The sequence below is a fragment of the Cololabis saira genome, chromosome 9 (assembly GCF_033807715.1).
Source record: "Cololabis saira isolate AMF1-May2022 chromosome 9, fColSai1.1, whole genome shotgun sequence".
Taxonomy (NCBI): Eukaryota; Metazoa; Chordata; class Actinopteri; order Beloniformes; family Belonidae; genus Cololabis; species Cololabis saira.
The window spans coordinates 33,288,624-33,314,750 of NC_084595.1; the positions used below are offsets into that span (position 1 = coordinate 33,288,624).

The 26,127-nt window shown below is 38.3% G+C and overlaps 1 protein-coding gene across 3 annotated transcripts in view; it reads left to right on the forward strand.

The window, feature by feature from the left end:
• The window catches only part of grid2 (glutamate receptor, ionotropic, delta 2), a 658,916-nt gene that overhangs the window by 418,137 nt on the left and 214,652 nt on the right, over positions 1 to 26,127 (forward strand). For all 3 annotated transcript variants that reach the window (XR_009783115.1, XM_061729310.1, XM_061729311.1), the window contains exons 5-6: positions 12,007 to 12,060; positions 21,506 to 21,679. Coding sequence is in view for 2 of the 3 variants with exons in the window: in XM_061729310.1 (XP_061585294.1) it covers positions 12,007 to 12,060; positions 21,506 to 21,679 (228 nt within the window). In the remaining variant the exon portion in view is untranslated. The remainder of the gene's footprint in view (positions 1 to 12,006; positions 12,061 to 21,505; positions 21,680 to 26,127) is intronic.

A 26,127-nucleotide genomic window follows, 5' to 3' on the forward strand; every position in this document is an offset into this window, starting at 1 on the left:
GTTAAGGAGGCTGACACCACCTCCACCTTTAAAACCAAACTTAAAACATTTTTGTTTAGTAAAGCCTCTAGTTAGTGTAAACTCTAGTGTGTTAGGGCCAGTAGTCATGGCTGCAGCTGCAGGACAAGACGAGAATAGTTTGTCTTAAACATAGCTTTGTTGTAGATATGCTGCTATATACCTACGCTGCAGGGGGACACCGACATGACCACTTTAACTCTCCTCTCCTTCTCTTTTCTTTCTTTAGCTCAACCCACAGTTATTAATTATAAGTATCTCATAAGCAGTATTACCCTCCATTATTAATGTAGTTGGTTGTGCTGGTCTGCCCCCTCTCTTTCTCTTGTGCACATGTTTGCAGGCCAGAGCTTCCAGAGCCGCATGCTGACCTGGAATCCGGTCATCTAACCATCCCAGTGCTTGCTTCCAACTGTCTTTATAGATGTCTCTGTTAGATATAAAGGCACATCTTTCCTTACCACTGTTCGGCTTAAGGTTTTTCTCCTAATAGGGGAGTTTTTACCTGACATTGGTTATGTAATAATTGTGTTGGGGGTCATATTCTGTGTCTCTGGAAATTGCCTAGAGACTATTTGTATTGTAATAAATGCCATATAAATAAGATTGAATTTGAATTTAGTTTAATTCTTCCTATCAAAGGGGAAGATAATTAGAATTGTTGGCCTGGATATATATACACCTATACTTAATCAAATCACACACAATCAGATGTACAAATGGCACACTGTGGGAGACCCATGAGTTGGGTTGTGATTAACATTAATAAGGGAAAAATTGATCACTTAGTATGCACTAAATGCTTAATGAGCAGTGCAGCTGAGGGACAGCTAATATGAATAGAAAAGTCAAGCGGAATAGAAATTCAATTAGAGCATGTGAAGGTAAGTCCTGTCCTTATATTGCAGTAGCATCCAAAGTTGGTCCTAGAGGGTCGCTGTCCTGCATGTTTTAGATCAGTGGTCACCAACCCTGGTCCTCAAGATCTAGTGTCCCGCATGTTTTGGATGTTTCCCGGCCTCAACACACCTGATTCTAATTAACGGTCCTCATTAGCTTGTTATCAAGGTCTGGACAGTTCTGTTGTTGACACAGCTCCTTGTATCACAGTGTGCTGAAGCAGGGGCTCACCTAAAACATGCAGGACAGTGGCCCTCGAGGACTGACTTTGGACACCCCTTTTATATTGTATATGAGTTGCTTTAATGTATTTTGCAACTGACAGGCGGACTTTGGGGAAGGTGCCTCGAGAGATAGCAAGTAAATTAAAGAAGTAGTTGAAGAATAAGCTTGTATTGACAAAGGAGAGGGAGATCATGTGAAACTGAGTTTGATTAAGTCATTAAGAAACTTGAAAGGGGTTAAGAAGGATCAAATGGATAGACTAGCTAGTAATAAATCACAGAGAAAGCATTCACATTAATTCAATGCAATGTGTTAACTTTGTTGTTTATTATTCGGATGTACTGAAATATAATTACATTCTTTAAATCTAACTCAGGTATTCATCCAATTACTTTAATAAGAAAACAAATCTTATAGCAAATACCTTAATTCTCCTCTTATCTGTTTATTTAAAAGTTTAAAAGCCTAATGGATGCATACCCTCATGTCAGAAAGGTAAACAAAACACCACTGATAGAACCAGCACAAATGGATAGTTCATTAAACAAAGACATTACATTTAGGGCAGTTCATATCATGTAGTGCATAAAACCCAACTCACGGTTTTGTTTTGTAAATTAGCATTTTCCCATTCCTTTATCAGAAATATTTATCTTCTCTCTTGCAGTATTCAGGTGAAGTGAAAGGTCTGCGATGATAACTGTAATATAAACCCCCATTATATCTATAATATATATTCTTTGTCAGAGAAAGCACAGACACTTTAATTACTGTAATCAGAAAGTAAACGTTGTTAGACCATGGTATTTCATTTTCTGGATGAAATACCATATTACAGTGTACCATACTGATATTGAGCAACAAAGTCCATATGCAGAAACAGTATGTAGAAAGTAGATCCTATGATTCACTATCTTGTAGAACCATCTGTGGAAGCAATAATTTAAAATATTTATTTTTCTATGATGTCAGTGTGTAACACTGTTGTGGAGAATTTGACCCTACTTTGCTACTATTCTTTACAATTTTGCTTCAAGTTTTTTAAGTTTTTGAACTTTTTTTTACTATTCTCTTAAACTCCTGTAATGACATTTTGTTTTTATTTTCAATAGGTTGACGACTGGAGTATGGGCAACTGAAACAAATGCCCTATTTTGAGAATCGCTGTTATGAAATCGCTGTCCTATTGGATTACCTGGTTTTAATTAAGCTGTAGCTGTCAACAAATGGCTTCACATTTGATGCTACAATGCATTAGTATACACATGAGTTCATTATTGATACAATCACTGCAAAATGCTAAGGTCCCACAACTGTGAAACAAGCCCAAAACACCACCCCTCTGCCACAATTTTCGACCACTAGTCAATGTGCTGTGTTTTGGCCAAACAAAGCTAATTTTTGTTGCAACTGGTTGGTCTAAAGGATATTGCTCTGTCATGTAAAAAAAAACAGTATTTTCCATTTTACGTTTATTCCTTGCAAGCATGGATGCATAGCAACAGAATGAAGAAGGCTAGATTTTGTAGAAATGCACTCTGACAGAAAGAGAATGTTCATCATAAACATTTACAGGGAGAAGCATCTTATTTTCTACTTATTTTGGTAGAATTGAATTGGAATATAGTTGTTGACACAACTTGTAATCAAACAGAATATGCCTTTCTCTTTGAATACTGAAACTTACAAATGTGAAATAATGTCATGTTTTCGGACGTCTATGATCCATCCATTAATCCCTCGTGGGGGAAACCAGTAGTACTGACTGTCACTCCTATCAATGATTAATCATTGTCCTTTTAATCTGTCTTTAAATCAGTCCGTTCAATCAAGTTTTTCAATATGACAGAGATGCATGTGTGTCAGTGAGTCAGTAGGGATTCATTCTTACGCCACAGTTCCTCAGGTTGACATTTTAAAGATCATTCCAAATGGAAACACATTTCTGATTTAACTCACGTGGTGCCGTCTACAGGCTGCACCAAACTTTTGTTTTCTTCACATTGTTGTAAGCCACAGTGCACACTTCCACAGTCTAACCATAGTCTTATCACACCTAAAAAAAATAAGCATTTTGACTGCTGATGTTTTTCTGATGTGAAGGATTTCGTGTTAGAAGAGTTCTTGATTTTCAGACGGTCAAAGTTGCAACACTAAGATAGTAGATACCATTAGTCCTGCTTGTTTACATTGTCTTAACCACCCAAAAATTAAATAAAACTTCTCCAGACCTGTAAAACTTTCAACTTACGTGGTTAAAAACTAGCCCGGAAAAAAGAATCCTCATGTTAAACCAAACTAAAGCCTTCGGGAAAGTGGAGGGTTCGTTACCCTTGTCTTGCTGATGCGGGTAATTGATGAAAAGAAAGACCGGCAATATTTCCACATGTCCTCCGCTTCGTTTGACGACTTGTTACATCGGATTGTCCCGCTGGTTAAGCACAAAACCACACACAGAGAATTTGAAACCGCAGCAGAGCGGCTGGCTGTCACCCTGTGTTACGTGGCAACAGGGAAGAGCTATCCAGCTTTAGCAGCCAGTTACAAACGTGGAGCATTCACGCGCGTGTTGTCAGGAGATTCACCTACCGAAATATCTGGAGTAAAGTTTGTGTCAGTTGAGCGATGACGCACGAACCTCTGTAGCCAGGTCAGACGTTTGATTATCGGTGGACAAAACACCCCATCCACACCATAACTGCCGTGTTTCTTTCTACGAGCACGGACATAACGGGCACGCAGTTGTTTCCATTCTGTTTACATGACTCTGTATCTGCAACCAGAACTGTGCTGATTTGTCGCCAGCTGTTCTAACACGTGTTTGTCATTATGTAGTGGCAATGTCACGTCATACAGGTGAGGATAACAGCGCGCCTACTTAGCCAGCCTCCCTTCCAAACATTCCGCCATTTGTTGACCTCCCCGTCCAGTCACTTGTGGTCAACTGGGGCCCTGACCTGCACTAGCGTAACTACCGGCCAATGCTAGAACTGCAGGTCGTGTATGCGTTACGGGTTTTTTGGAGTATCTGCACAACAATGTGTCAACTGAATAGAGGACACGTGTGTCAGCTTTAACATGCAATGTTTTTGTTTCTGTCTTTTTTATCTTAAGGTCAATTTGAACTTAGATTGAAGGACTATTTGAATACTTTTAGGAAACGCCAGCAAGCTCTCACAGTCTTGCATCCCTTTTTACAAGCAAAAAAGTGCCCAAAGTAATTATGGACTCGTGTCCCAGTTACAGTATCTCTTGCAGCTGCCTGTTGCTTTACAACACTATATCAAACATCATCAATGATGAAACTAGCTCTCAGAGCTACAGTGAACATGCTGAGGTAACCAAGAGACTCTAGAAAGCAGTGAAACAGTGATACAAGAGAAAACAAGTGTGACCAGACTGGTCACACTTGTTTTCTCTTGTATCACTGTAAAGTGTTATAAAAGTAATGTAACTTCCGCTCAGGTAAGAATTGCAAGAATGCGCTGCATTAGCTCCCTGTGCGCTTCAGGATCGATTTTAAGGTTCTTTTACTAGTTTTTAAGTGTCTTAATGGTCTTGGGCCTTCTTATTTGTCTGCACTACTTTTACCCTATCGACCCTCGCGGACCCTGAGGTCCTCCGGTGCCTTTTAATGATACCAAAAGTTAGAACCAGGACACAAGGGGAGGTGGCATTCAGCTATTATGGTCCCCGATTGTGGAACAGCCTCCCAGAGAACCGCAGGGCCGCAGAGACTGTTGATGTTTTTAAAAAGAGGCTCAAGACCCATCTCTTTAATCAGGCTTTTAACTGACTCATTTAACTTACATTTTTTTATGCTCACCCCTATTTTTATTGGATGTTACTACTCTGTTTTATAATAATCTTTAGTTTATCCTGTTTTATCATATCTTATTTTCATTGTTTTATCTCAATGTTATATTTAAAGGAGCATGAGGCTCCTTTTAAGAAATGAGACTCTCTAGCGCCACCCTTCGCCACGACGGCCGTTGGGGGTACTGCAGCCAACAGCGAAGCCGGCACGGGAGAACGTGGAGAACGCGCATGCAGCGTCATTTGACGTCACATCCGCAGCCCAGCGCGGGAAATTCCGGTCACCATTGCAGCACATTTTGCAGCACACAGCCTGTTCAAGGCAACGGAGAGATACACTAGAGGGCTCATTCTTTTTGGTTTGGAACGCTTCATCTGACTTTATTACTAGAAAACTTAAAACGTATACAAATCTTTTTCATAAATCCTGCCTCAATCCTGCCTCATGCTCCTTTAAATGTTTTAGTCGTTATTTATGGTCTATTTCATACATTCTATTGTCTTATTCTCTTAGTTTTTAATGTCTTGCTTTCTAGACATACTTCTAGGATTTTATGTTATGTTATACTTTTTAAACTCTTTTAGTGTATCGTATCCTGCTTTCTTGTAGCTTTTATCTCCAGCGTTTCCTCATGGGGAGGGATGGTCTCTGTGGAGCCCCCCCCCCCCTTGTAGCTGCGGGCTATGAGACCTCCTGGTGTGGACGGCTCCCTGTTTCCATTTCCTCACCTGGATCCTCTGTGCTTAGCCATGTCTACACCGTGTGTCTGCATGTGTGTCTGTTTGTGTAACTTGGGTGAATTGTGGTGTGCTTGTGTCTGTCTGTGTGTGTGCGGGGAGGGGGGCAGGGCATTAATACGTTTTGTGTTTATTTGTTTTATGTAAAGCACTTTGTGTTGCATTTTATGTATGAAAGGTAATTTATAAATAAAGTTTGATTTGATTTGATTTGAATTTCAAAACTTCCTTTAAACTGCTTTTACATGCCACCCGAGACTTAAGATCTGAGATAAAACTCCTAGGTTTTTACCAAATTCCCAGAGCACTGCTTGTTCTGGCGTGTGACATCCAAGACCATCTGTCTTCAGTGGATTTCTAATTAAAGAATGACTGAGACCAAACTTTTTTAGTAGTAGCCTTCTAACCCGTTGGAGATTGATGTGTCGCAACAATTGATGAAGCCTCCTTATCAGAGATCATAGATCATGTGCTTTTTCCTTGGTGGTTTGTATATGACGGCTCCATGTCAGCAATGATCAATTAATCAAAAACATTTGATTAGTTGTGCTTAGCCTTTTAGCTACTTGCTCCTACTTACCCTCTTACAATGAGCAGTAAGGATGTAGTATTGTATCTGAACCTTGGATTGTTTTTTTTTTTTTTTTAAAACTGGACATTTATTAGTAATATATAATGTAATGCTATTCTTCAAGGTTATATTTGACCAAATTTCCAGATTTGGTAAATATTCGATGAGGTGTTATTATGCCAAAGTATGTGTAACCTTAAAACTGCAAGAGGGTTCACTTTTTTCCCTACATTACTCCCAGGACTTGATCTTTGTCTCACTTTGTAAGGGTGCATTTATTTTCACAGCTTTTGCTTGCATGTTGATATGCAAAGCGAGAATATGCATAATTTAAGAGGTGGGTTGTTGGCTGGTTTGGTTGATTTGATCAGAAATAGTGCATGAAATTAAATGACACAACTAATTTTTAAATTAGAACACATTATCGAATAGCAACGCCCACTCTCCTTCCCTCTTGAGGCAACCCACTATATGCTTTGGTAATATCTGCTCCCTCATTAAAATTTCTTAAACTCTCAAACTAAGCATAACAAATGGCCATACATTATACTGTATGTTGATATACCAAGACATACATTTTGTATATGAAGCATACAATTTCAGTCAGTTTTGTTTCTCTGTTTTATTTCAAGAACTGTTAAGTAATTTACATTTTTATATCTGATTGAGATTTTCTGTTTCACTTCAGAACAACCTCAACCTGAACATTTGAAATTTGACTCTTGATAAACACACACACACACACACACACACACACACACACACACACACACACACACACACACACACACACACACACACACACACACACACACATTCAATCGTATGGATACACCTTGTTTTTTTTTTTTCTTAAAAATTTAAAACTTTAGGGGAGAAACCCATCTTGGACTGATATGAAATGACCCTTCTGTGTTTGTACCTTAGTGTTCAACGTGTTAGTAAAGGTTGATAAATGTCCTCTCAGTGGGAGTGCAAACCTTGAAACAACATTCCAAACATCAGCCTGTCGCCAGATATCATGTTCTTTGTCAAACTCCTTCAGGAGTTACAGGTGGATGGAGGTCATATGGGGATTAAAATGGTATTTGGCTGTGTCATGGTCACTCGATTAAACACATATAACACTGGTGTGCGAAGTGGCATGATGTTGCACAGCATTCTAAGTTCAATCTGTCTGGTTTCAGAAAAGCCTTACTTACGCTGACACTTGGTGATTGAGTTTGTCCCAGACCGCAGTGATTCATTGCTGAGCTTCTGACTTTGTGTGTGCAACAACTTTGCAGAAATGTGGAGCTGATCAGAGATTTCAGGGAGGAAATAGTATCCAGGTGACCCCTACCTGCGCGGTGTAAAGACATCGACTTTTTAATGAGGCTGTGGTAGTTTGAGCAGCAGCAATTGTCTACATTGTGGCTGGTCTTTGCACATGTGCGTATGCACACATGAGAGACAGAGACAGAGATCCCTTATTGAACAGTTCAAACCCCCGAGGAGTCATGTCTAGTGCTCCGGATCTGCCCTTTTGCTAATTAGTTTAAAACATCCGTGCAGACGGATGCCAGTGGGAGGTCAAAGTGGGAAAAGCTGACTCATCTTCACGGTGCTATCGCTGGCAAACAAGCAAGCAAGCAACACCAGCATTTACATATTTACATTATTGTACACAACAACACGCTTCCACAAGTTAACCACTGCCCACTTGAAGGTGTCTGTTCTTAGATAAAACCATATGTGTTATACAAAACATCTGGCCTTATTTATTGAGTTTACTACTTCTGGTATGTTTACTTATTGTTTGTTTGTTTGTTTGTTTGAAATTTGTTATTCAGTCACATCACACTACAAGCATTATCAACACAAACATTATCGACAAAATAGGGACTGAAAAGGCAAAGGCAGAAGCATAGTGCTTATATTAATGCCTGTCCTACATACCAAAATAAGCTATCCAGAATTATTTCAATATAAAAAACAAACAAACTTACACTAAAAAAGAAACAACAACAACAAAACAACAACCACTGACAAACAAACAAAACTAAATTAAGCCAAACCAAAGCAGAAAAAGAAACAGAAAAAAAGAAACCAATAAGGTTACCAGTATTTAAATGTATTGTAATACATACATTTTCAAATACGTATATGTTGTTCTAACACTAATGAAATGGATAAAGCTTTTGTTGTGCTTTAGTTCTGTTACATCTATCTCATTAGACCTGAGAGGTTTCAACCCCGTATGAGGAGAGGTTCACTTTTAGAAGTTGAACATCACATTTTATTTGCTATTTAATAGCAGAAAGTACAAAACATGGTGAGAACTGCAGTATGATAAAAAAAAACTGTTGCAACCTTAAAACTTTCAGGTAAACTCACTGCAGACAAATGGACAGAGCTCGGAGATGCTCCACTTCTGGGACATTCCAAGTTGGACCCAAGGCAGCGCTGAAGAGGACGCAAAACTGCACTGTAGCCAGACCGCTGTGCTGCTGCTCTTGGTGGGCCCCAGAAGTTAAAGCTGTACACAATACAATATCAATATCAGTTTATATTTTATATTCAAGAAATTGTAGGTTTTATTTTCCATATAATAATAATTGTTAACCATAATCCCATATAGGAATGATTTAAAATCATAAAAAGGCACATAGAAAATAACCCTCTGAAAAGTACAGGGAAAGAGTAAGATTGACACAGATACAGAAAAACCTTACCTCCGTCACCTCGAGGGCTAGCCCTTCCTGTTTCAGTATTCCTATAGATAGAAACAGCCTGACAGGACAAAAAGAAAAGAGTAACTTCATTTATTCCGGTGCCTTTTTTTTTAATGATTATTTTTACTTTTCACCTTCCAAAAAAGTAGCTGTAGAGGGCATTAGAGAGCTTAACAGGTGAGGAAGATGAAGGAAAAATGACATTTTTACATTTATTTTACTCTTTCCTCACTGACTCCTTTTTGATGTTTGTAGAGCATGCTCTTAGAAGAGAGAGTATTTTACAGCAGCCCCTCTGTGTTATAATGATGACGTTTTATGGAGACTCAGTGGGAGATTAAACCACTATTAGTCACGCTCTACCACCTTCTCCAGCTGTTGCCTTTTGTTTACTGCTAAAAAGTGTTTTATAACACACTGTGCTAGTCACCTAATGATATACAGGTGGCACTGTATTTTACTTTAGGATTGGAAGGGGTAAGGACCAACGAGCGGGTAGAGAAAAGAAGCCAACAACAGAAATCAAGAAGTGAGCAAATTGAAACCAAGATGGAAGGCATGAGGCACAAGCAGTGATAACAGTTCAAAAATAAAGGTGTGCCATTGGTTGGGAGAAAATAATGATGGGAGCTTTATTTCTTGTTTAAAGGTACATACATTCCAATGTATGCTTTGGATATTAATGGTTCTTTGATATAAGAGAGAGAAAAAGAGATCCCGTAAATTGCGTTATAATATTTTTATATGTATTCCATTTATTTTGAAGGCCCCTAATGGCTTTCTTACGACGGAGTATTAGGGACAAACTAAGACAAAAAAAATTTGGAAATTACGAGAATAAAGTCATAATATAATGAGAATAAAGTCGTAAAATTACGAGAATAAAGTCGTAATGTTGTGAGAATAAAGTCGTAATAGAATAAAGTCGTAATATTAGGAGAATAAAGTTGTAATATTACGAGAATAAAGTCGTAAAATTATGAGAATAAAGTCGTAACATTACGAGAATGAAGTCGTAATATTATGAGAATAAAGTCGTAATATTACGAGAATAAAGTCGTAAAATTATGAGAATAAAGTCGTAACATTACGAGAATAAATTCGTAATATTATGAGAATAAAGTCGTAATATTACGAGAATAAAGTCATAAAATTCCGAGAATAAAGTTGTGACATTACGAGAATAAAGTCGTAATGAATAAAGTGGTAATTTATGAGAATAAAGTCATAATATTATGAAAATAAAGTGGTAATTTATGAGAACTCTAACAGGAAGAGCAGTCTTCTCCCTGTGTTAAAATGAAGAATATTGAGCATCTTGTGAAGTTATATTTATATATTTATAATATATTACAACTTTATTCTCGTAATATTATGACTTTATTCCCGTATTATTATGACTTTATTCTCATAATTTTACGACTTTATTCTCATTACATTATGACTTTATTCTCGTAATTTCCTTTTTTTGTTTTTTTGTTTGGCCCTAATACTCCGTCGTACTTTCTGCCATTCATTCTTTAGAAATGAATCCTGTATAGATACTTTAAATGAGCCATGCCTACTTTTTGTAGACATTTTGTAATGTATTCTGTGCTGTTTTACACTCCACTCTATTTAGTTTTAGACTTTATGCAAATGGCTAATGGAAGCGCAGGTAGGCTAACAGCTATCCCCATCCCAATGTGTGGGAGATTGAGCTTTTCAGTTCTTCTTCCTTCACTTATGTATTTGCATTTAACAGCAACAAGACATAAGGAGGATTCAGCTGGGGCGCCAGATGGGGTGGGGAGGATCTGGCCGGAATAACGTGATCCTTCAACGCGCTACGTCCGGCCAGAGAAACCCCACCCTGCCTGGTTAAAAGAAGCGGCCTGCTCACTCCTCAAGTATGGAGTACACTTGAGCTCAGTGCAGGGCCCTCCCGGGGTTGGTAGAGGGGGAGCAATGCCCAGGACTGACTTAGGTAGGAAATGGGGAAAAAATCTGGATAAAAATATATTTAAAAAAAGAAGAAGATATAAAGAGAGATTGTTTGCATCAAGCGTGATTGAAAATGTAACAATAATAGGTTATTTCTTGCTTGTCAGATAGTATGGTTGAAAAGAGGTGTCTGTTAGTGACATATTTCACAGATGACAAAAGAAATGTTAACTTCCAAATGATAAAGAAAGAGTTAGCTAAAAAGTACAAAGAGGTATAACATATTTTGATATAAAGGAAGATGGATGACATCTTTACAGAAATCCAACCATCCATATTTTTTCCATACGCTCTTCAATTCTTTTCAGGGTCATGGGATTGGAAGAGAGATGAATTTGGAAGCATACTGTGGAAAAAATGTGGAGTTTCAAATAGTTTTGCAGTTGCTGTCTCTGTTGTAAGCAGCACACTTTTAACGTGCCTTTGCTGCAGTGTTAAACAATTGTGCAGTTGCTGGTTCAGAGTTGACACATAAATATTTAAGTGATAGCATTAACAATTCATGGAAACAATTTTCTTTGGCTTCTGTGGAAAACATGCAGCTATGTGGCCCTGTATTTGCATGTGTGTATGCGGGATTGAGGCAGCAAGGACAGAGAGAACGAGGGAGAAGTACCCTCAGACGTTTGTCTAATCTGTGTAAATTGAGAAAATCTTTAATGTTGAGATGTAAGCACAAGTAAGCTTTGCTGTATTTGCATGCGTTTGAAAAGCTTTTTTTGACTGATAGCTTGAACACCTTTGATACAAGTTTTCCTCACATCACATATGCCAAGCTTCACACAAAGTTTCAACCTTGTAGATTTCCATATTCTTTTTTCCATCATGTTCACACTTGAGATGCAGGGAATCCTTTAATCCAAGCCACAACATATCTGTCGAATGCAAGGAAAATTATATTTATAACGTAAAAATACACATCTTCTGTCCTTTCCCTTCTTCTGATCTGATGTATATTTAAAATCTACATATTTCTGCTAAGCTAATGACCTTCCCCTTTTCGTTCTTTAAGTGATGTTTGTGTATTTTGTTGTTTTGCAGGTGGTGGAGACCAACCTGGTTGCCTTCGATTGTCATTGGATCCTGATTAATGAGGTGAGTCCCTTGGAAATGATTTGCGGATCCTGCACTGGATATGCCTTTGGTTCACCTTATTGTTTTAATTATCTCGGGGCTATTTATCGCCTAGGATGCAAAACCCATCTTATCTTCTTTTCTTGGATGTTTGCATGAGGTGGGAAAACTTTTAAAAGACCTATTGAGTCTTTTTTATCTCACATCAGGTCATCCAAAATACACAGAACTGGTTCAATAATGGTTTCTGTACTTTACTGCTCACACTACGAGCAGTACAGATTACATTAGATTGCCCACAACTCAACCACATAGTTAATCAGAACAGCTTATTTCAGAGTCAAATAAATGCTATTTGCAAAGATTTCTCATTGCATTTCACCAGTATGTAATAGTATGAAGATATTTTCCCGATTGGCAATAGTCAGTGAAAGAATCCTACAACTTGGCGTGGACTTTAGAAAAAAAAACCAATGCTAACCATCGGACTGACCTGAAGCTGCTGGATGTTGAGAACGTTCCATCAACATCACCAGACCAAGTAGGGCTCCATGAGTAAAGACCAGCAAAGCTGAAAGACACAAAAAGGCAAAGGCAATGATTGCAAAACATTCATTGATGAGCCACTGTCTTCATAGTGTTTTATGGACAGAGGGTCTCAGTCTCAGAGTGCCTTGGGCATGCTGGACAACGGTTTGTTTAAAAGTGGCAAATTAAGCCCAAAACTACATAAATCCTCCACCTAAAGTAAAAGATGGTGGAGGTGGGATCGTTTGTGTGGCTCACTTGTGACGGTGTCAGATGAACCAACAAGGTTTCCTAAGGGCAGAGCATTTTCAAGATATTTCCAATGTTACCCAGAAAACTAGGTTTGAGGTTTTCAGTTGGACAATGACTTGTTAAAACAACCAAGCAAAAAACTAGTAAATGGCAGTTTGATATGAAGAAATGGACAATTGAATTTGTTGACCTAAGTTCCGACTGTAAATATTTGGAGTATCCTGCCATTTCACAAAGGGACTCTTGTAAACTTTTGGCAAGGGTGAACGAAACTACAAAGTAGACATGTGTGAAATGCTTCTTAAGGGCGGAAAAAAAATTCACAAGCTGTCGCTAGTGGCAGAAATGTTGCCACCAAATTTTACTAGGGAGGAGAAATGATGAATATGCAGTTTTTATTCATTTATTGCATGAATGTAACTTTTTAGCTCACTCCTTAATTGAGACAGATAATGTTTCTTGCCTATGTATTTGCAATTAAAGATAGCAACACTGGAAGAATTCATTCAAATTCACCCAAAGCCTAAACGGTTCAGAATCAGTATTTATACTGAAATACGCTTTTGGGGTTTTTTGCATTTCTCAATTTGTAGTTTTTGTCATGTGAATTTCTTAAATCCATGTTCAAAAACACTGATCAGAGTTATTGCTGCTCATAAGAGAGACATCATTTATCTTTAATGTTGGCTGTAATTTCATATTAATTTTGAAATGGGACCTGCCTTTGATCTTGCTTCGTGAGAAGTGTCTTAAAAAAGCAGCAGCATCAGCCAAATTTGTGGCTCTCGGTGTGTGCGTGTAAGTGTGTATGTTGGGATATGTATTTGCACTGCAAGCTAATGCACTGTTTCGTGGTAGCCTTGGGCATTACAGTGAACTGACAGGGCACAGCGGGGTCCAAGCTGCCAAACTCTTTCTCTGGCTTACATAAAGGCACATGCACACGTACTGTATGCACACACTCTCACAACAACATATACAAGCAGATGTGTTGAAGGAAGAATACAGACCATCTTTTACTGTAGGAATGGAAACCTAATTTGGTACAAAAGAAGAAATCTATCTATATTTTTATATGTAGAAATGTTCATCTTTATTTATAGAGCGCCAAATCATAACACGTCATCTCAAAGCACTTCAACAATACAGTTGAAACTTGTTTTAATTTAGTCCAATTGGTTTGTTAAGGAAACCAACAGATTGTATCAAAACATTTGTCTACATGTTCCAACATCCCGAGGAAGCACCAGGTTACCGTGGAAAGAAAAACTTCCCCTTTGATAAGAACAAAACCTCAGAAAGGGCGGCCATCTGCCTCGACTGGTTGGAGGTTGAGAGGACAGGAAACAGGAGAGAACAGCAACAACAACAGATCAGTAACACTTTCTGGGAAGAAGGAACACAGGAGAGTCGGGGGAGAACAGGGAGAGTACAAGTGCATCACAGGAAGTCCCCAAACAGTCCAGGCCTACAGCAGAATAACTAAGGGATGTTTCCGGGGATCTGAGTCGTCCCTAACTATGAGCTTTATCAAAAAGGAAGATTATATTATATACAGATACATACATACATACATACATACATACATACATACATACATACATACATACATACATACATACATACATACATACATACATACATACATACATACATACATACATACATACATACATACATACATACATACATTGTATTTATAATATGGGAATTACTCTAGCTATATTAGAAACTTAATAACCTTTTTCCTTCTTCTCAAATGCTAATACCAATTCCTCACCTCTGCATTTTAATGAATATTGCAGATTTATCAGAGAATAAAATCTGAGCCATTCTTTATTGGTTATGGATTTCACACACTGCACTTAATGCAATTTAACCATCTCCCATCTGCTAATTGAAAGAGATGACATGCTGTCACGTACATTTCATGTGTAACTCTGAGGACTTTAGTACTCACTGAAAACATAAAATGTTTGTGGCTGTACTCTTTTATGACTTACCATCTTCATGCAGTCTTTTGATAGATGGCAATTTCATACAACTCATTTAGAGTCTATGTTTACTCGACTGCTAGCTGTCAAATCAGCTGTGCTTCTCACCATGTCAGGGATCTGGTTTAGTATATCACTCCTCAGGATTCCTCGTAGCGGCCGGCTCTTTGAAGGTCCTGGAGAGCTTAATATGTCACGGTACAGCCTGTGTTACTGTGTTAATATCCAACTGTATGCAGTCTGTAACACCTTTTGCCAACTGTGGAGACTTAATTACAGACAGAAAAACGGGTATAATTCTAAGCCAGACACTTTTGAATAAAGCTACATCAATGAACCCTTTAGTCTTCACTTTTGCCTCTGTCTCCCTTGATCTTCACTTGGTTTTTGTTGTTCCTTTAATATTTAATTGTTTATCTATCGAGTCATTTTATTTATTTTTCTCATGGATTTTTTTGATTATGTGCTACGAATACTCACGGTATGTGATGGTTGAACATACAGTATTTTGCCTTTCATGGTGTCTCTCTGTATGGGTCTTTGGAGACTGAATATTTCCATGTGTACTCCAAGAGTAGCTCTCCCTCCCCATGGATTACTATGGATGAGAGGGTACTTTATGGTTGTCATAACTCAGCTTTATCTACAGCCAACAGTCAGACAGCACCACTGAGGGGGAGTTCACAGCTCATAATTGATCATCCTTCCGTCACCCATCTCCTTCGCTCTTCTCGGGATCACAGGATGAGGAGTATGAGGACAAGAAATGATAAGAGACGTTCACGGCTTCTCTTGCTCACTTGCCCCCCGCCATTCTCTTAAATTCAGCAGATTATTCCACTACTGACCTTACTCATCCTCGATCTCCTCATTGGCATTCATTTTCTGTCCTGCCATCATTTTTTTATCTTCCCTTTTGTCTTGCACTGTCTTTTTATTTCCCTCTTTTTCTACGTTTATTTTTGCTGCATTTTCCTCTCACGGGAACAAATGCATCGGAATGACATGAAATTAAATTTTTTACATTTTTTCTCCCATTTTAGCTCAACATATCGCAGCATAATACCCTATAAATGCCATGTCACTGAAATTATAGGGATTTTCATGCTTTGCACATAATTGATGGATTATATGTGTTGGAACATTCTGCAGACCCTGGGTTGATGAAACCTCTTGAAATCTTGACTCTGCAGCAATGCATGGTGGTCATTTATTGTTCTTAGAAAACCACTGATGATGCAAAGCTGTAACTTTGGGCCACATCCTCTAAGTATTCAGATGTTCTGCACAGGCACAGATATTGCAGCGTGTGAACGTGTAAGAGTTGTGCACACGGTAATCAGCTTGACTGAAGCCATGGAAGATGACTGCCTTTGCAGAATGGTTAGTCTTAAACAATTGGATATTTTGCATCTTCTGTGTGATGCCTGCCCTCTCCACATTACCTTTTATCTGTCCAGCATCTAAATAAGAAGTTTTCTGAACACAGTTTTTCTTTAATGTTTTTCACTATCGTTTGCCTTTAGCCTGTCTTTAACATCTCATTTGTATGCACCGTATCATGCTACCTCATGTTTCTCATCCTGTTAAAGCAGCCTCTGCCTTCCACTTATTTCCAGCCAAGTAAATCACTGAGCTGTTTGAGCAGTTTTATTGTTGCTCTTCTTATTTTTTCCCTTTTCAAATTCTACATTTGAACCAAAAGGACACCGGTAGCTTATACACACAAAACACACAAAAGGGCTTATTGCCCGCGTGGCTGGCAGGTGGCTCACTTAGATGTACTTTAACAATATACATCTTAAATCAAAAATTTTAACACGCAGCTGTGGTCAAAGCTGGATGTAATGGTAGTGGTACAACAAACATTTGTTCTGCTGATTCATTGTTAAGCCTAGTGTATGCTTCAACGTTGAACCAACGTATGCGTGCCTTAACAGTAAACAGGTTTTTTTTTTTTTTGTTTTGTTTTTTTTTATCAGCAAAGCAGTTGAGATCAAGGTAACCTGCAACTGTAAATTAATCCCATTTACTCACATTCAGCAACTTCAGTTACCAATTTGCAGGTTCTTAATAATAACATCCTGTCACTACAAATAAACAGTACAAACATACAACTAAGCTTACATAGCTTTTAACATCAACCATTTTGTCACAAACAGATGACACAGTTGCAAAAACACATTTTACTCTTTTCATCCACCATGCTGAGAACTAAAGGGGGATTTTTCCGCCTTGATAGCACACACTAGAAGACTGTCACAATGTTCTGCTTCTTTATTTCTATTGATTAATGTCCTAACACAGTAGTACTGGTAGGTTTCAGTGTACCATGGAGGATTGCGCACAGTAGTACTTTGAAAAGGGCAAATCAGGTTGAGTACACCTCAGCTCTCAATGGCTCTTTTCTCCCGTGAGACACAGACTGATACTGTCTGTTACCTCAGGAATATAAACTTTTGTCTCTTTTTTGTGACTGAGCACAGTCAGACTCAGAGGAGGCATTTAGATGCCAAAGTGCCCAGTGGATGTAAGGAGAAGACAGGAGAGAAGGGCAAATGAGTAAAACTTTGGGTGGATTACAGAGGGATGAGTAGTTGAGGAGAATGATAGAGTTAGCAAAGAATGAATGAAAACTATTTATCCTCCTTGTTATAAACAAATTAGATGAAAAATATGAATGTTTTTTATGTTTCCAACAGAAGAAGTGGGGAGCGGAAGAGGTTAAGGGGAGAAAGAGCAGGGGCTAAAATAGAAAGATCAGGAAATCAGGATCAGGAGGGATATGTTTTTGGTTTTCACTCATCTTCATCGGTACAATAAAAATGAGGATTTGGTGCTCTCGGTGAATGAAGGGAAGGTGATGGAGTTGATGGGTGGATATTGCTGGGATTGCCTTTGGAACAAAACTTCTATTTTATAAAGTGAGAAAAGCTAAGAAAACAACTGATGCTTCACCACAGGTTTGAGCTGCAGAGCATCCTCACGACTTATTACTTACCCAGAGTTCCAGATTTCAGGTGGTTCTACAATGTTGCACTGGTGTATATGACTGAGTTGTTCATGGGAACGATTCAGATGTGAAAATTAGTGGCAAAGTGTGAATGGAAAATGTAAATATCTTCAAATGATGTAGTTAAGACATTACCACATAAAGTCAAATTATATTATTTGGTGATTTAATATCTGCAATTAAAGTAAAAATAAAATGGATTTTGATTTGGTGTAATGTTATGATTGAGGAAACCCATGAAAGGTTGAAAGCAAGTGGGACTGAAACCTGTGAAATGCTGGTTTGAGTGATTTGACTGTCGACACCACAGATGTATTTTGTCCACCCTCTGACTCTAGTGCAGTGGTGTCCTGTTCCTCCGGTCATGTGTTTGTCTCTACGTGTCACATTCATTTTGTCTAAGCTGTTAAAGGGCTATCAACTTTGAGGGGCTCTGAAAGTCACACAGGGTGATGACTGTTAAGTTTGTCCCATGTATATTTCTGATCAAAAGGCCGATATAACATGACAGTCGAAGACGCCTGGGTGGAGTACAAACCTCAAATCCATTCTTTCTGTTCATAAGTGCGTGTCTTTTGTATTCCTGGGCACTGCTGCGTCTATATTTGTTTGAGTTTGTTTCTTTGAGTGGAGAATTGTATAATTTTTGCCTGCCAATCTTTCTTTGTATGTCCTTGAGTGTCTGCTGTGAATACTAATTGTCTTTTGGCCCACAGATCTGCCTTTTTAGCAGTTTTGACCATTTTCTCTCCTTCTTGCATCTTTTTTGTTTGGCTCTGTTATTGCGTCCCCTTTAGAGTTATTTGATGGCAACTGTTTGGGACCTTTTCCACATTTTAACTCCAAAAACAAGCAAAACCTTTTGTACTTGAACTGATTAGAAGTCAGCTATTTCAGAGCAAAAGTCACTCAAGGTCAAAAATCGGATATTTTGTTCTTCTTCAAGTCACACATACCATTTAATTCTATTAATTTTAATTAATAATGCAAACCAGTTGTCGAGACCTAGTGCACGGGATCCTACTTAATTTATTAAACTTGTTGGGGCACCACCTTTGATTACAAAGGAAAAATAAACTATATATCTCTCATCTGAAAGTAGGTTCTCATCTGGAGTGGTTTGAATACATACACAAACTTAATAAGGTGATTAAGGTTAACATCAGAGCAGAAAACATACACCAGATACCTGCCTTACCAAGCCGTTGACTTGTTGAGCAAAAGATGAAATTCTGCACCAAGTAGACGAACAGCGGGCTTCGGTGTGTCGCTCCGGAGCCCGATGTCCGTCCCTCAGGGATGCTGAGGTCGGCCAGCCAGCAGGTTGACTGTGCTCTGGGAATGGTTCGTCTCGGCTGGTGTGGTTGATGTGAGGTTCTCGCACACCCAGAATTTCTTCTTGCCGTGAGCTAAGCAGCGCGAACCAAAAAGGAAGTCCAAAAATCAAAAAATGTATACTCAAAAATTATTAGAAAAATCTAAAACTTCTTTGGAGAGAATATTAAGCAGGTCTTAAAACGATCCAAAAAGTTTTATTAAATTAAATCTGAAACAGGGTAAAGAAGTGGAGAAGAAACTAAGAAGTTGCAAAAATTGAAGTTACAAAAATGAGATCAATAGTTTAAAGAAAGTAAGAAGTGATAATGTAAAATAGATAGAAATGTAAAAGTGTGACAAGGTCTAAAGAAATGAAATCAAGTGTGCAAAAGTGTAAAAGTGATAGTTGGAAAGAGGAGGCAGCTGTTCTTTCTTCAAATGGGTGATCACGCCCACGGGGGGTCAGCAGCACCTCAGCCAATCTTACAGCTGTTCAGAGTTTGATGTTACACATTTCAAACTTTAGTTCTCCTCCTCTTATTTCTTTGGGATAAAATCAAATGAAAGAAGGAAAGAAAAAGAACCTCATACATTTCAGCTTATTAACATGATAGGTTGATTTCTATAATTGGGACCTTTTATATACATAACCTCATTACTGTTTTAATGTATGAGTTTTAATGCTCATAATGTAGCTCAATGGACATACATAAAGCATTTGTTTGCGTTGGTCTTATGACTTAATAAAAAGGACCTGATATAATTTACAAAGCATGAAAATAACAACACCAGAAAATTCTGATGACATCGATACATGGTGGTGAAATGAAGACATGAACTGTAGTTTAAAAAGAAAAGAAAATAATATTGAAGGTTTCTTAACCATAGTTAATTGACACATTCCAGTCTTAAAGTTTTCTCTGAGATATGGACTGCTTGAGAGGAAGGTAAGTTCTGGTTCTTCTCATTTTAGTCAGTTTTATTTAACCCTTTGCTCATCGACTCATGCCAGGCACCAAGGGACTCCTTCAATTCTTCTTGACCAACTGTGTATTTCTGTATGTGGTGTGTCTGACACTCAGTTACTGCCCAAGTGGGACCTCACTTAAAAAGGTCATGTGTATTTCACTCTCCTTTGTTAGGAATACTGTGTCTGTAACCCAAGATGTTGTAAACCAGGCCTGGATCGCTACACCAGTTCACAGTCGTCTCACAGTGCTTTAAGAAAATGTAATAAAGGCTGACTGAAGAGGAACCAAAAAAATGACGGGAACCAATGCATCATCAGTTGCAGTTTTCTGTTTGTTTTCAGACAAATATATATTTGTGCATGTAGAGTAAAGGCTATAAATCAGCCTAATTATTACAGATCACACAAACTATGGCAATAATGCCTGCAGAAAACAACCTCTCAACATCATAGATCATCACATGATGACTTGCAGGTCTTAATGAATGTAAATTACATTCAATTAAAATCCACTGAGATTAGTCAATGAGGTGTGATACCTTTTATATCATCCCTCTCTAATGTGAAGGGTGTGTGATGGCTTGTTTATGTATCTGCATGGTCTGCAATTCAGAGTCCTATCCATCCTGTCAAGTGGGCTGCCATGTGCAAACGAAAGGGTTTTGCATGGTCGGAGGGCTTAAAAACAATCTCATAAAAGGCCCATACACACAGGTCTGATACAGACAGCGGGATGGGGCCACAACGCACCCAGGCACACACAAACAGACAACCACTGCACACATGTACTAAGAAAGCAGAGGCTGTCTCGGTTGGTGGCAGTGTTACATCCACAAGGGACGATAAACGTCAGTTCTCATCTCGTCACCAAATGACCCTCTCTGCACAGAGGATGGATGGAGATCCATGACTGGAGAGTGGGAGGGAGAGATTGTGTCCTACAGCTAAAATTAGCAACGATTCCTCCCCCAAGGATTTGGAAGGACATGCAGAGTACATGCAAACACATGTGTGGACATCATAAGCACATGCTTAGACTTAGACAAACGCATATTTATTTATTTATATCCTCTCTTCCTATTTGTGTATTTTATATTTGCTATTTTTTTTTTGCCTATGTTGTAGACATCCTTTCACTCCTCAATGTGGGAAATGCTGACCTACTTTGAAAACATGTTTTTCATATCATTTTGAATTTGAAAGATTTTGTGTTGTTATGGAGCATTAGGCAGCCAAATGTATTGGTAAATGCAGTTACTTTGTATTTCTCTTATGCTGTCTGTAGCTCTTAAATCTTGTGATAGTTTTATTAATACATTATTCATTGTTTATCACACGTCTTTCCTAAACTCCATCCCTCCTTCTCTTCTTTCCTCTTGTATGCCTTCGCAGGAGATTACAGACTATGACTTACAGGAGTTAGTCATGAAGTCAATCGGCCGGCTGACGTTGATACGCCAGCTGTTTCCAATGCCACAGAACACAAGTCAGCGCTGTGTCAAACACAACCACAGGATTAACACTTCCCTCTGTGACCTGAAAAATCCAAAGGCTCAGCAGCTGGAGGTAAGCTGGGGTGTTGATTTGCCTAAATGATGACGATCAGAGAATTAGTTTCAAACCTTCAAGAGTTCTGGATTGTTTTGAAAACTGGAGACGTTTTCAGATAGGTGGATGACCATATTTGTATTCATTCATTTAGTTTACAGGGTCTGTTAACAGATGTGGAGATTAAGTCACTTTTAAGTTGTATTACACTGTCCAAGATTTAGACTTGTCAGTCTTTTTTCTTTGGCACTCTCTTATGTCATTATTTTTCTGAGTTTCTCTGTTGTCTATGCCATGATGCAACTGAGGGGATATGCATTACACTTTTTCGCAAAACTAAAGCAAAACTAAACCGTTGCAAGGGGCTGATGTTTCCATTGAACAGGGTTTTTCTTTTTATGAGCTTAACTCTCCTGGTTCCCTCTCCGTGTCTTTGTAACTCTCTATCTCGTCCTGCGAGACGTCTTTTCAAAAATAAAAAAGAAGATCTTGACTTTGAAGAAAATGGACGAAAAACATCTTTAGTTTTGAACAAATTACTACAACTCCCGTTACTGCTGTTTCAAAAATAGTCAACAGAAGACGAGGGCACCAGATGATCATTCAAATGATTTTTCAAAGGCAAAGCTCTTATGTAATGCAGTAGTTCAAAATGAGTAGGTGTTATAGCACAACTCCATCCTCTTAATGAGGCCAAAAGCAGCTGGGAATTAGATTTTGATCACTTTAGATTGACCGAGTACGTCACATCCAGTCCTGCTGGAGACGTGCAAATATGAGAAAGTGTTTCCATTAGACTTCTGGGATAAACTGGATTATTGACACATCTGAAAAAGGTTTTTGCGCTATTTGGCAGTTTTTTTCAAATTAGAGGCGTTTGCTTTTCTCTTTCTGCAATGTTTAGATTTTGTGCAAATCTATGGGGTTATGGAAATGTGACTACCTTTGTGAGATATTTATTTTGTATTGTTGTATGGCATAGTGCTTTATGCTACATGCGGTTGTTGCAAGAGAGGACAAGGATAGGGATCCCAAATTCCTTTGGATGGTGTTTGCTGATAGTAAGCACGGGAGACTTGATATATAGACAAACATCTGTAAAGTAATTAAATACTTAATACTTAAATACTATAAAAGGTATTGAGAATGGTCCCTGAATAAGTGGTTGAGTACTGGATACAAAGTTAGCTTGTGCGATGATTACACTAGCCGGAGGTTTTGAGGTGAACTTTTCTTAGTGTTAGAGTGTGTACACATACATCAAAACAAATGTTTAGTCATTCTTGATAAGTATCTGGAATTTTGGGGTCTGTCTGTGACAAACTGAGGAATTGATCATTACTTCCATCCATCCATCCATCCATCCATCCATCCATCCATCCATCCATCCATCCAATGATGATCCCGGCTATTAAAAAAAAAAAAAAAATTTAAAAAATCTCCATCATCAAGTTATTCTTTAAGCCTAAAAATTGTATTTTCAGTGTATTCACAATATAATAAAAATGTGTCCATCCAAAGACAAAATGTCTTACTCAGTAAAATCATCACTAACCAAATCCCGAACAAGTGTTGCTACGTCGACGACATCCCTTTGCATTTCAATTAAATTGCACAGACAGCTCCCAAACACTGGTTACAAGAAGTAACATCACACATTCTTACATTTGTGGCTCAGTGGTTTTACAGCTGTAAACATGATGCAATTAAAAGAACAAATGCTTGCTTCTGTGATTCATTGCTAAACAAACAGACATGTTTGTAAAAAATAAAAATAAAAAAGTAGAATTGGTCATTTACAAAACTATTGCTGTAGCACTTTACATTCTGGCCATTTACATTTTGTCCGGGTGATTATCCTTCAAATGTGTTTAGAATTTCCAAACTCTTTAATTTAAGTTAATGATTATAGATGGATGTGTGTGGAAATCCCTCAATTTGTAGGTCACGTCAAAAGAAACAGAAGTTCAAGCTAGCCAGTTCTTAACGCTAAATAGTGTTCAGAGTTAGAAGGGGTGGGACATGGAAGTGACAAAGAACCCAATGATCACCGTAACGGAGCTTTAGAGGATATCTGTGCCCAGGAGAAGGAGAAATCTTCCAGAAGGATTATCCAATTATCTCTTTAGAGCAGGTACACCGATGCCTCTTCAGGAAGAAGCACCATACATGCTGAAAGACTATTTGATATAATGAAGCAAAGATTTGAAACAGGATGGTTGCAGTATATGGAGGAGCTTAAAGAAGAAAAAAAACTTGATTTGAAGCAAGTTGAGGACGGGGCAACACTTAACCTTTAAACTGAACAATGTACCATACCTAACCTTAAATGAAGATAGTGCAAGGGTGGCCTCCAGACATTCCACTGACTTCAGCCCAGTCATCAACCCTTCTGAGTGTTTGTGAAGAAACTTGAAAATGACAGGTTACAGATGCCTGACATCCAACCTAACGCAGCGGGAGAGGAAGATTAGGATAAACTGCCCACAGCTATGAGGGCAAAGCTTTAAAAGCAATATGTGCTTCCAAAGAGACATCTACTAAACTTTTTGGCGTTATAACTGATGCCATGAAGAAAATTTCTGTCTTTGATACGTAACAAAATTTAATTTGAGGAATAAATGGCACAGTCCCCTGCAGATATAAACTGAATGAAAATTTCAGTCTGAGAAAGAGCCAAAGAAAGTGATATGGCACCTACTGTAGTTATCATTTACTGATAATTATCCTCATTGTAGTTGTGCTTGAATTATGCAGAATTTGAAATTGCCACCGAAGGTCTTGACATGCACGGTAAATTGAATTATATGAAAGCATTTACCTTTGACCCATTCAGAGCAGTCGAGTCCAGCATCATTACAAATGGAATTTAAAACTGTTGTGGCACATTTATTCATCTCTTTTTAAAAAGCCCTGCAGGGCTTTATTTTAATATTCCGGCAAAACTCCTGATCTAAAAATATCCCATTAAGCCATCAGACATTGTCACAACATTTGTAGGTGAGGCCGTCTACTTAAAACATTCATAACAGTGACAAACGTTAGCCCAGATTTCTGTGTGATTTTATCTTAGACATTTTTTTTCTACTTTTCTGAGTTAAGCTTGCCTAAAGCCATGCATGTACGTGATTTCTACAAGCTGCCATGAAATAGAGTTGAGAAAAAGGGAACAGAGTCTTATTTATATGTCAAGATGGAAATATGAAATTGAGTTAATGTGTTGTTGATTTATGTGGATGCTCAACACCCTGGAGGAACATTTTTGATTAAAGATGGAATCGCAATGACAACAGAAATGTGGTCTTAATGTTGATTTGGATGTTTTTCTTTCAGGCGCTGAGATAGTTCCTCTCCAGGCTTTTACTAACTTCAGACAGCTGCAATGTGAGGTTACATCCCACATATTTGAAGTTTATGTGTTGTTTTTTTGTGTTAATATATACCTGTGAAGCTAATACAGAGCTTTTAAACTGAAGGATGACGTAAACTTCTGTACTCTAAGATGAGTCAAGAGATTCCCAGCTGTAATCAGTGACGAAGCACTTCCACTGTGGGTGTTATTGTTGTTATTTTGGTTTAAGGACAGTCACTTGAGTTCATTCTGCTGTGGAAGGCTGAAAGGATGAGCATGGTGATGTTTATTACATTTGTGCATCAAATGTGATTCATTTTGCTTTAGGTCAGTGTTTTGTGTGTCTGACAAAAAAGAAAATCATAAACTACTGTGCGTGTATAGTTGAAACATGATGCATGCATGCCAGTTTTAATGACCTGCGTTGATACGTGTATCTGTTTGGATGGGTGATTATGGGTAAATATGTGAGAGAAAGAGGAAATGAGAGATGACGGAAAAAGAAAGACATGGAGCGAGTGAGAGAGAAGAGAGACAGTGGCCCAGAAGTGCAATTTCACACTGCAATGAAGCACATCGACTCAGGCTGACCACACAAACCCACACACACTGGCACGTGATGCTCGCTTGCAGTGCTGGACTCAAGCTCCTCACAGAGCAAAAGATGTTCACCTTAGGCTTAAGAGAAAAGCACAAGGTACGGCGACAGACGGACAGAACAAACGCTCAGGAAAAAAAGTGACAAGCTAAAAACAAACTGTGACGGCAAAGATACATTAACATTTTGCACAAATAAGTTAGATCCAACAAAACTGGACATTTCTTTTACAATGTACCTTCCTATTTTGTCAGGAAACTTATAACAAAAAGGCAAGATTGCAGGGTTTACCACATTTATCATTCATCAGAAAACTTTATCATTTTATAATCTTTCCTTCCAACTTTTGTGCTGATAAGCTGAAGAAGAGTTATAAACTGAAGAAGGAACAATAACTAAACCCTGCTCAGACACAAAGGTCCTGGATGCATGTGTTGGCCTGAATACTGGGTGTAGAGCTATTTATACATGCAGGATGACAGACATAAACAATACAAAAGGGAGTTGAAAGTTGAA